The sequence below is a fragment of the Brienomyrus brachyistius genome, chromosome 7 (genome assembly GCF_023856365.1).
Source record: "Brienomyrus brachyistius isolate T26 chromosome 7, BBRACH_0.4, whole genome shotgun sequence".
Classification (NCBI taxonomy): Eukaryota; Metazoa; Chordata; class Actinopteri; order Osteoglossiformes; family Mormyridae; genus Brienomyrus; species Brienomyrus brachyistius.
In genome coordinates, this window is record NC_064539.1 from 24,135,934 (window position 1) to 24,147,992 (window position 12,059).

The following is a 12,059-nucleotide window of genomic DNA, read 5'->3' on the forward strand; positions in this document are numbered from 1 at the left end:
TTGTCACAATTTTTTCTTTTTTTCCCCTTAGTTTTCCTTGCATGGTTCCCGAATTCCGCTTGAAACGTCAAACACATCATATAGAGGTGGCCTTGGGCTTAATGGAGAGGGAAGGACAGGCAAATGGCCTGGAATCTGCCAGTAGGCTCATACATGCACAAATGCCACAACAAGCTATTTAAAGTGAGTATGACATATGTGTGATTAAAGTTGAAAGAGCGGGCCCAGTCACAGGGTGGGGCATGTTCAAGATCTAATGACAACAAACACCCCCCCCATCCTGCAAAACCAGGGGATCCCAGCATGTTGATGTCGGTGAACCAGTCTGCGTCAAGCAAAAATTTCATGAACTTGGGGGGGAGGGCGGGGGGACAATGTGTACAGGAATACAGGACAAATCGTGTATTTTTGTGGATCAATATGGGACGTAGCATTTAATTTTTTAATTATCTCATCCTATATGAGATGGTTGGCAACTCTAGCCTCAGTGTTCCACAGCCTGGTAGAATATTGCCCGTGGACTGAAAGTGGATCGGGGGTTTGGAACCCATAACATAAATCGCCTCAACCCAAATCAAGTACCTCTCAGGTTGATGTTGACAATCACCCTTGAGTCACACAGGACTAAAATATGAAAAGATCAACAATGATCCCATGACAGAAACCTATAGCCGTCTGACCAATCGTCTAACCGGTTACCCGTTTCATTAAACCAGTTATAGGAGGCAAATTTCCCGTAAATGACTTGTAGTGAAGCGTGGTTTGAACGCCCTTCATCTAACGAGATCTCTTTCTCATCATCTGCATCTGCTGGCAACGTTGTCATTTTCATGCATCCTGTTTTGTGTCTCACTAAGTTTCTGCGTGAAAGTGAACTTACAGTCAGGCCCCGGATCGGTGCGTCGTGCAGAAGTTCAGGGCAGACGATTCCACAGCCCTCAGAGAAACCGCGAAAACCTCTCCACAAGAAAGCTGAAATGTTTTTTTAGAGAAAACAAGTGGCAGAAAGAGCCGAAAAAAAACTAACATGTGGCCTTCATTGCACCTCGGAGCAGAGTGCCCCAGCATGAACTTACTGTAAACCTGCGGCTTTAAGATAAACACCCCCGTTTTCACTGCCCACCCTTCTCACCATGATTAGTCTACAGGGGCTTCAACACTCACTCCCCATTTTCCTTCCACGCCAAAAACAATACAAAGTCTTGCTCATTTCACTCTGTCATCTTTCCCACACAGCATATTTCTGTTTTTTATCTTCTTTCCCACAAGGTAAAAACACTATTCATGCTCTGCTGACCTGCGATTGCTGCAGCCGGGAGTGGATGCATTCCAGCAGCATTTTCACACGCCCTTGGGGGATTTCTCTGGTTTTACATGGCATAGCCAGGGGACCTGGCGGAATAAGCATTTCACCGTGTGTTGTACAAGTACGACTGCATAAGAATAACGGAAAACTTTGAACTTCGATTTCGCAAATGCTAGTGTTTCACAACCATATATCCAGACCAGACCAGGTGGGTACCTGTAGGAACCATCCAACACTTATCTACTGGAGGAGGACATCTAGGTCAAGTCATTTTATTGGGGTTGGCACTTGGTATAATAAAACTATTCACGATCTTTCAGAATTTACGGTAGCTAATTTAATAACGGCAATAGATAGACTACATGTGTCTGCTAAACACCTTACATGTAAGCTTGGATAGCTAACCATGTTAACCTTTATGCTAGCTAACCATACTTTATACCACTAGCTAAAGATAGCTCAACTCAGTTCACTTTCCATGACAAATTCCACCACCTTAAATTACATTTCTAAATCAACTTACATAGCATTAATGTTTAAACTATCATCAACTGACCTGGTTTTACCGTTGGCTAGTTGTGCAGTGTCTTCGAAGTCTCCCACTGCTGCATGTACGCTTCGTCCGGGACCGTAGCCTATCAGAGCCATGCACTATCGCTCACAGACCAATCATTGTGTGGCAAAACTTTTTTTGTGATTGTCTGCAGTGATGTGCAGTCCGGGACGGGGGGGGCAACAGAAGGGGACCCAGCTTCTACCAGTGTTCCCCCCCAAGCCACCACGTAGCTCCGCCCCTAGTATCATTGATCAAGCGCTTATCCAGTGTGATCCAGGTCATGAGCAGGACCCAGGTGCCTATCCCAACAAGCATAGGGCACAAAGCAGGAGAAGGTTTTTTTTGCTGTCTAAGACAAAAAAGACTAGGGATGACATTTTAGCCCTGAAAGGACTCGCTTAACTTTCATCCAGTGTGAGCCGTGATGATGTTGAAATCATTTGCTGTTTCAGGAACAAAGAGTGGAAAAAAATGCACTTATTCGCAGAAAAGAAGCTGAAAAACAAAGGCTAGACCGTCAGTGAAGCAGTGCTATCCGACTTTTCATCTCCTTCTATGTATCTCCCAGTGTTTAGGACACTGGGGGCTTTGGCCAGTCATTTTGGGATTGGATCACTTTGGTGACACCATTCTGTGTGGTGTGAGGCGGGCGACACAGCTGAGGTTTAAAGATACAGGGCTTTGGTTTATCGCTCGACTCCGTGCTGGTGACATCACTAACATCCTCCTGATGACCTGGATAGCTCAGATATCTGCGAGGCTCGAGTTGCTCTAGGTGCAAAACCTGAAAGCGCATCATTCATCTTCTTTCTTTTTCGTCCTCAGATACATACGTGCAAAACAAGCACATTTTCCAGCGTATGTGCTTGGAAATATTCATTTGTTTCTATGTGTGAATAATTCTGACATAACTCATGACACAATCTTCAAACCTCGACCCCCCCCCCCCCCCCCCAAAAACAGAAGTCACACCCAGAAATGCAGACAGTAGAAAGGGGGAACTTGACCTTGACCTGCAGTAGCCCCTCTGAGCGTCCAGCTTGCCGTGTGATTGTGACTTGTGGCGGAATGCCCGCGCCGACCGTCGCGCCATAGAAAAGTGCAATGGCTGGACAGCCGGTGTCGCAATTATGCTGCGTGGGTGGCACTCAGGTTAGGGACAGTTAGCTGGAGGCTAGTGTGTGTGGTGCAGTTGCAGTGCTTTTTCCGCTGGTCCTAGCGTTTGCCGAGAAAACAAGAGGCAGAAGGCGCAGCCAGAGAAACACACTCGTGGCATTCATTGCACCTTGTAGTGAAGTGTAGTGCCCCGACATGAATTTACTGTAAATGCTAATATAACAATGCTAATATAAGAATATTGGATGTTTAGTGCCATCACTACTTTCAGCTGTCAATATTGCAGTGTTGGCAAATGAATTGTGGGTTGAAGAGCTGTACATAGCAGTACATAGACATTTCACCAGTGTGGCTAACACATTGGCAGAGACAACTGTATAACACTGCATAGACATTTTAGCAACACTGCTAGCAGAGTCATATTAGCTTGAGCTACTGGTTTAGCAGCGCATAGGCAGGCCTAGCAGAGTTACATTAGCATGAGATTTTTGTACAGCAGTACGTAGACTTTTTAGCATCACTGATAACCAGAGGTGGAAAGTTCAGATCCAGAAAGTACAAATCCAGACCGAGATTTTGTTTCAAACAACCAGTTCAGTGACTGTGCCTCTTTATACTTAATTGGTAGGTTGAATGAAAACCTTGGTCTAGATTTGTACTTTCTGGACCTGAACTTTCCATCTCTGCTAATAAGAGAGTCACATTAGCATGAACTGTTTGTATAGCAGGGCGTGGACATTTCAGTTGTGTGGCTACCAGAGTTACATTAGTTTGAATGTATTGTACACATAGCAAATAAGGTTTAATTGAATAGCAATGCGTTGATGTTTTAGCCATGCTGTTATTGGAGTTACATTAGCATGAGCTGTGTATTTAGCGGTACTTTTTAGCAGTGTGGATAGCAAAGTCACATTAGCAGAGCTTTCTGTAACGGTGTGCAGAGTTCCTGACCATACTATTATTGAGCTGCCAGAGACAATTGTGTGCAGAGAATAGGTTGCGCTTTCCGCATCTTAATGCCCCTGGAATCAGGGAAGTAGCTCTCACATGACCGCCACAAAGCAGGAGACAGCACAGGGTGAGCAACAATCACCTGGCTGAGTAGCTAGATCACATGACCAGGGTGGGGTGGAACCATCCTTGCTCTCCTGCTTTTCGCCTGTTGACTTCAGTCAAGATTTCCACGAGCTCACCCTGGTAGAGGACGCCAAGGTCTTTAGTTGCATATATTTCATTTTGGTATTTTTACAAATGCTTCTTGATTTCAAATGGTTACATTCCAATGAATTCATGGTAAGAGGAAGATATCGTAAGTCAAATATGAGTACGATATGATAAGTAATTATGAGTATGATATAATAAATAAGTAGATAAATAACTGCTGTCACTGAATAAACAAAAAAATTACTGTCACCGAATATTAACTAATTAAATACCAGTATTTGAAAAGTAAATAAATGACTACAAGTTTATTTGGTTAAACACAGAAAGAAAACGCTGTCAAACACTGTACGAGATGTTTATGCTCATGATCAGCACAGACATCAGACGCTGCGTGGAAGCTGCCATCGGCCCACGTCAGTAGAAGGTATTGTACTGCATAGCCCAGAAACAGATCAAAATTCAAATTTGATTATTGCATGTGCATCGCTATCACACCGTCGTAAAGATGAAATATCGTAAGTCGAACCATCGTAAAGCAAGGAGCCCCTGTAGTTTTTACCTTTTCCTAATAGCTGTTAGTGTTTAGCCAAGGGACACATAAAAATCTTCAATAACTTGACTTTGGGTAACCAAAACTAGGTTGTTTACAGAGAAACTAACTGCTACACGCAGTATAGAAAACTGTGCTGAAACTAATGCTATCCGATGTATCCAGTCAGTACGCTAAAAATGGATTGAGGGTAAATGATTGTCACTGTTGGGGATACCCTAGTCATTTTCGAGTTAACATCTGCTTGCCTTACAGTCAGTTCTGCCAGTCTGACCATGGTTGTGTCCGAATTCAGAGGCTGCATCTTTCGAAGGTCCATGCAATGAATCTTGGGATATGTTGGGCTGCAAAGGTGGATGGAGTCAGCAGGTGGATCCTTCACGAATGGGCAAAAGAAGAATGTATTTCTGGGCCACGTTTGAAGGAGTCTTTGAATTAGGACAGCCCTGGGATGTCCCTGTGACGCGTTCAGTCTTCTGATGCAGCCTTAGAAAGATGCAGCCCCTGAATTCGAACCCAGCCCTTACCTAAATGTTGTCCTAGAGAAAACAGTGCCCCCTTGTGTCCGTATCACTCACCAGCTCATTCCTATTGTAATGCATAATCATCATATATCAAAATCAACAGGTTTCAATTTAATATTATGGCAGAGGGTGATTCGTGGGTCATATTGCAATAAAACAGATGAGAGCTGTTTTATAAATGAAAGGAAGTTGCACCTTTAATGACACCCTGCAGATCATTGGAATAGTCTTTAGTGAACAGTAGCTTCAGACCACATTAATAAATTAAGAATTAAATAAAATAAATATGTATACAAAAATGTACAACATCTTTTTTCTTTGGTCTATAGGCATATTATAACGGAACCCAAAAATGTCCCCTGGAGCTATTTGAGAACCTGACAGTTCATCGTCCAACTTTGTTCCTGAGGTTCTTTAGCTCATGATGAACTCGAGACAGGAATTCCTTGTGCCTTGTCAGAACCACACAGCCATACATTTTCTGCTGGAAGGTATTCCTTGGTGAGTCGCTTATGGAGCTCACCGTGATGAGCTCGTTGGGCTTCAGACACTGCAGGGCTGTCTTGACGTTCCCTGCCAGGTCGCCCAAGCGTTCACCAGCACTCCTCAGCTTGCTGAGCAGTGAGTTGGAGGGGTCCTGAAGCTGTGTCTGCTGCTCTCGGACCGCAGCCAGGTGTTCTTGGAACAGCTTGAGTTTGGTGTATATACTTTGAAGTTTCTCTGCAGGTTCAAAACCAGTAATCTCAGGATCTGGGGCGTTATCCACTGGCATCTGGCAGAATGACTTCGTGAAATCCCCATGGCGTCTGATCTAGGAATCAACAGACAAGCAAAATATAAATTTAAGGAAGTCTAATTATATGCGTTTCTACCAAACAAGAGTGCTGTCTTGCACAAATCATTCGAAAATGCTTAGTCTAATGCAATATATTAGTGGAAACTGCAAGAGTTTTTGCAACAGGCATTTACTTAAGAAGAAAACAAGACCAATAGTCTAGGTTTACATAAAAGTCTTCCATGTTTCATGGGTTATTCTGTGGCGGTCACTGTAGCAGTTATAAAGCTGGTGGTGGAGAGTCCCAGCTGCCATATCCATCACTATGGAAGATGCATACTTACATACGTTCTGCGGAGTTCCCCAGCGTCCTTCCTCATTAGATCAGCAAGCATAATGCTCTTCAGTAAAACAGAGTTTGCTTCACTGCGACATGCAGCAGCCCTACTCATGTAGACCAGCAGAACCAACCACAAAGCTGTGAAGAGCATGAAGATGTTAAGGTTACAGACACTGCAAGGACACTTATTTTACCACACTTTATCATTTCGTATTTTAAGTTAAGGCAGTAGATGATAGACCTAACTACACCGATATTTAATAGCATTAGTAATAATTGACATTTAAAACTTAGTAAAAATAATCAATATATTGCACATTATGCAAACACTTAAATGTCTTTACTAAGCAGGTGCTTTTGCTGACAGCAATATACAATTGAGCAGAGGTGGTCATTTCAGGTCCAGAGAGTGTAAATCCAGACCAAGATTTTGTTTCAACCAGCCGATTGGGTATAAAGAATCACAGTCACAGAGCACTCAACTGGTTGGTTGAAACAAAATCTTGGTCTGGATTAGTGCTTTCTGGACCTGGAACCTCCACCTCTGCAAATGAGTCTTGGCTGAGATTCCAGCGAATGCCCAGTCACTGGTATAAGCAGCACTGGAGCAAGAGCTATACGACGCCTTTGAAACACAGCGTGAACATAGTAAGACATCAACTGAAATCACAAGACAAAGCGCAACACGAGTGAGCGTTCAGGGACCATTGAGTGGTACCGCTGGTAGATGGAACGAAGGAATGTTGCTTGCTAGCGCAGCGCTAACGGTAAACCACTGAAAGTCTAGGAGCCGATCAGGGTAAGAGCTCCAACTCCGAAACACCAGCACCAGGCTATGGTCAGCACCAATGTATGCAAGTTCTTTTCCGACACACCAGCCGGCAGTGTCACACACGCACGCATGGGCTCGAGCAGACAGAATGACAGACACACACACACACACACACACATATTCACCATCCAAACCAGACTTCCTGGCTTCCAGCTCTAGGCTATGATGGTATGACCAGGGCTATACTGCTTAATGGTACTTACCTACAGCTTGTTGAGCACTTGGGAGCAGACGGTAACTATGACCTGGCATCATGCATGTGGTGACACCGGCTCGCTCGGTGGTAACTACTCATGATCGGCGCCGCGCAAAAACTTTTTAAGTCTAACCACAGATTTGTCATAAGAGGAAATGACGCAGTAATGTCGATGTGGGGCAATACTTCTGAGAATCGCATTGCTACACTTGCAACAGGACTTTCACTCCCCTTCATCCTTATGGACACCCCCACCTCAACTAGCCTCCACCCTTCCTTCTATGCATCAGTCAACAACCGATTTACGGCTTCGCCCAAATTCAGAGCACAATATTCATCTGTAGGAAGTGTTTCAGAGACATGTGCACGGTCAGTGACCCGGCTATATTTGAGATTCTGCAGCCTGTATTAGTTGGATTATTTAGCATGAACATGGATAATAAAACTAATCTGCCCAGCCAGTTATCCAGAACAGGGTCATGAGTAATAAAGATAATTATTAACTGTAACCATCAGCAGGAGAATCAGGTTCAAGATGGATGGATGGATGATGGATGGATGGACAGATGGATGGATGGATCTGTGTCTGGAAGGTTGTGGGTTGAAAAGCCATGGGATCAGAGTAATCACACCACTGCTGGGCTCTTGAGCAAGATCCTTAACCCCTGCTGCCCGGAGTACTTTCACAATAGGATGCTGTAGTAGAATCACGTCATCACACGCAAAGAGAAACGTCACAGCACGCTGGGCATCTCATGTCTGCGGTTGTCTGGTCATCTAGAAATGGTTCTTTACCCTGCACAGTCTATGTTGCAAAGGAGAAAACATTTGCAACAACTGTTGCAAATCCTTAAAGCTACATAAAAATATCACACAGTCCTGCAAGCAAGGTAACACTGACAAAAGCTAAAATGCTACTAATAGTGCTACCTTTTAAAATTCATTATAGAAGCACAGTCATTACAAGAAAGGATAGAATATTTGTACACTCTTTATTTATTAATTCAAAGATGCAAAGAGCCTCTTTACTCCAGGTCACATTCTTACACTCTCAGAACAATTAGCCGTGTTCCTGAATTAAAACGTAAGATTAGGAAAGTGTAACATAATTTCTTCACTAAGACTCAGTGTCACCTAGTTTGACCTGGAGAATGATGTAAAATGGCAAAGTTGTAACTATCTTTTTTTTTCTTTTAGTGAAACCTTGCTAGTGAGGAGGGGGTTGAGCAGAAATGGGACAGTGAGCTCAAAAAAAGGTAGAAAACTGCCATTTTGCTGGGGGCAGGAGGAGTTTTTTGTTGCAGGACAGGCTCCAGGTATTGTGCAGGTTGGAGCACTTTCTAGAAGTGAATCAGCTTGGTAAACTGTGGTCATGATACTTAGAACGCTGAGTCAAAGTCAAAGTCAACTTTATCGTCATCTCAACTGTATACATGTGGAACCAGACTATGTGGCTCCAAGTTTTACGGCTTACAAAAAAGGCACATTATATAAATAACTCTAAACGAGTAATAAGATGGTGCAGCTTTGTACAAAAACATATTTTTTAACATTCAGAAATTGTGCAAATGTTGCATCAGCAGCCAAAATGGTAAACGAGAGATGTATAATGGAAGGTGATTATGTCCGAGCAGCCTTTCTCATGGCACTGAACGAGCGATAAGGGGAACCATGAATGGTCCGCTAAACTCCATTGTGCATTCACAGTTTCGTGGCTGATAGCGATGGTTTCCCAGTATTCATAGACATTGGTGTGAAAATAAGCACCTGGATCATATGTGACACTGTAACATATTTCACTGCTAAGGCCATCTTGATGCTTGTTGATGCACCTAGGAGATCTGTATTTGTTTGAGGGAGGAATTGAGTTCTGGTTCAGGCATTTAGCCACTGTGCAATGTTTTCATGACTGCTGCTGCAGGGAGCTTGACACATTTATTCGAAGTGCCTTTTCTTACGAAACAAAACTTAACTGAAATTAAAAAAAAAAACAAAAAAAACATCGATTGAAAAAAGAGGCTGGTGGCATCGGAGATTTTCAGTCAGGCTGTGAGCTTTCCTGGTAATCATTGTTGTGGGTTTCAGCCAAAGTGAAGACTACAGCATGAAAAAAAGTTTGTTTTTTTTTACTCTTAGCTGTGTGCATGATGCTAATTCTTCAGAAGGGTGTGTGTGAGTTACCTCAGGTAATTTCCCAAATATGAGCATCTGGTTTGCCATGTGAAATTTGCTTGAGGTCAATTTTGCTGTTGAGGCCCTGTTATGTTTCAATTATAGCATCCCTAAAACCACCAGGCAAAGTGGCTGTGTATTTGTGTCACAGATACAAGATAAGCAGATCCTCAGCTATCGTCAGCAGCAGGCAGCATATCTCATTGGCCGGATGTAGAATATCTTATAGATCTAAAAGAACATTTCCTTTTAAGGTGGTATTTCTTTTCTTTGAATTAATCAGGTCTAATAAGACCTTAGATGGATTACATTGGCTCTTATAGGCCCAAAACAAAGCCTGGAAATACATTTCCGGTTCACACCGCTTGGCGTGCTTACTCCTGTCAGGTTTTTCAGGATGGACTTGTGGGGGGCAAGACGGACAAATTCCCAGGTCAGCATCGTTCATGGGGTCCGACAGGGTGCCTGTACAGGTTACTCAGATTTCATCCAGGATGCCAAAACAAGCCAGAACCATCAATGACATCAGCATATAGCATCTTCCTTCCTCCTCCATGAATCACTATAAGACACTAACTTGACAGACATGATGTTCCAGGATGAAGTCAGCTTAGCACTGCAACATGAGCAGCAGCCAGTCACAGGGGAGGGAATTCCACAGCTGCCCTATCAGCAGTGGAACGCGTCCGGATCTGGCTCTCTCATTGTCGGCATCGGGGACGGGGCAGCGGGGTGCTTTCCGAGCTGCTTTCTGGTACCTGGCTGTCTCACCCAGTGGCCTGAATTGTGGCCGGGTTTCTGCAAAAGCACACCACAGCCATGACCCCCCCCCCCCTCCACTGCCGGATGGCTCCAGATCAAAGCCCTGGGACCTATAGAGTAACAGAGAGACGCCAGTGAGGCACAGGAAAGCGTCAGACCTTGGAGGGGGGGAAGACAAGAGTTGCCCTACTTCCTGCCAAACCTCACCTCATTTTCAGTTAAATTCAAAGAAACTTTGTCGGCACCATCACAGCCAAAGAGTGCAGATACAAGTGTTTTGATAAACCATAATTTTTTTGGAGGAAGGCCTGGTCTTTTGGGTGTGGCACGGTTTGGCTCAAGGACAGAGGCATGCGATGGCAGGGGGGAGTGGATCTGAAAAAGCAAAGCTGACCTTTATCAGTGACCTTTCCCTTTTCAGGGCAGGGGAGTCCGAGGTGCACCACAAACCAAACAAAACAAGGTTTGGCAGGGGAGGGAGACACACAAAGTGAGACCCCCCCCCACACACACAATGTTTCCAGTATTTCAGTTTAGTGTTACGCTTCTCCTGTGTTTTTCAAAAAACACTCCAGGTAGCACTTCATGCAATTCATAGAATTTTTGCAAATGTTATTTAAGTCATTAATTGTTTTATAGGCATTTAGTAATCAGGTGTATATGAGTAGCACCCTAGTCAATTCAAGTGAATTCGCACAAACGTACGAGCTGCGCTGGAAGCGGGTTCGAGGTGCCCCAGACACAGGAAGTGCTGAGCAGTCTGCTGAGGAAAGTCCCGCCCCCCCCCCCCCCCTTTTCTTTCTTGCAGATTCTGGCACATCTAACATTAGATCACTGACCCTGAAGGGGTTTTTTTTTGGAGTGCCGTGCACGATCAGATGTTTGGGCCTTACGGCAGGATGTGCTCACGGCACCGATCCTAAGGCAGAGAGAACTCGAGTCGGGGCTCAGAACCACAGGTCTGGATGGGCGGCGGAAAAGCGGCTCTGCTTGGGGCGGCAGCAGAATCGCGACACACCTTTATCGGGAGGAAGCCGTGCCCCTGCTCAGGGGAAGGAGTGGTTATGTGGTGACAGGATGAACTCCATCCAAAAAAAAAAAAAAAGTTGGACAGGAAGAGAACCAGCAGGGGGCGTGCTTACTCCTGCCAGGATTTTCAGGATGGGCTTGTGCGGAATATGGTTTATTCCAAGCTACTAGTAAAAAAAAAATAAGGGGTACGCCGCTTGCATACAACTGAGAAGGAGGAAAGAGGAAAATGGATCCAAATGTTTCTCTAAGACAGTGTTTCCAAGAAGGTCCATGCGGAGCCCCACAGTCCATGTTTTTGCTCCCTCTCAGCTCCCCACCCAGATAGTCCATGTTTTTGCTCCCTCCCAGCTCCCAGCTGAGAGAGAACGAAAATGCCGGCTGTCCAAGGAACGGGTTGAGAAAGACTGCCCTAACGCATTGAGGAACGAGAGGATTGATGAAGTGCAAAACTATTTGCCTACCTGACCCTGCCCTCCTGCCCTCTGAATAGCCCCTTTTTAACAAACAGCATGACAAACAGGGACTGTTTGGTTATACAGCCTCTCCCCAGGCTACAATGGAGTTACGTTCCTACAAACTTATCGTAAACCTAACAAACATCATAGCCTAGCCTAGCCTACCTTAAACAAGCTTAGAATCGGAATCAGCTTTATCCGCCAAGTGTGCTGGAGCACATAAGGAATTTGGTTTCGGCTGCTAGAGACTCCCTAGTACACAGATAATAAATGACACTG

At 44.5% G+C, this 12,059-nt stretch overlaps 2 protein-coding genes across 2 annotated transcripts in view; one reads left to right on the forward strand and one right to left on the reverse strand.

Moving 5' to 3' along the window:
* Positions 1-5,386: 5,386 nt before the first annotated feature.
* m17 (IL-6 subfamily cytokine M17) lies at positions 5,387-7,489 on the reverse strand. Its single transcript, XM_049021516.1, has 3 exons — positions 7,367-7,489; positions 6,336-6,469; positions 5,387-6,027 (listed from the first exon to the last, which is right to left on the reverse strand). Exons 1-3 carry the CDS (start codon positions 7,416-7,418, stop codon positions 5,602-5,604), a joined length of 612 nt encoding a protein of 203 aa, XP_048877473.1. The 5' UTR covers positions 7,419-7,489; the 3' UTR covers positions 5,387-5,601.
* Positions 7,490-10,117: 2,628 nt separating this feature from the next.
* rfx3 (regulatory factor X, 3 (influences HLA class II expression)) overlaps positions 10,118-12,059 on the forward strand; it is a 13,983-nt gene continuing 12,041 nt past the window's right edge. The window contains 1 exon segment of the mRNA XM_049020353.1: positions 10,118-10,263. Coding sequence (XP_048876310.1) covers positions 10,118-10,263 — 146 coding nt within the window.

Bases quoted from the DNA above. Each gene is read 5' to 3' on its own strand.
- m17 (XM_049021516.1), bottom strand. From the start codon at position 7,418: ATGATGCCAGGTCATAGTTACCGTCTGCTCCCAAGTGCTCAACAAGCT. The intron at 6,470-7,366 runs GTAAGTACCATT...TGCTCTTCACAG, and splicing joins AAGTGCTCAACAAGCTGTAG to CTTTGTGGTTGGTTCTGCTG. The intron at 6,028-6,335 runs GTAAGTATGCAT...GTTGATTCCTAG, and splicing joins GGGAACTCCGCAGAACGTAT to ATCAGACGCCATGGGGATTT.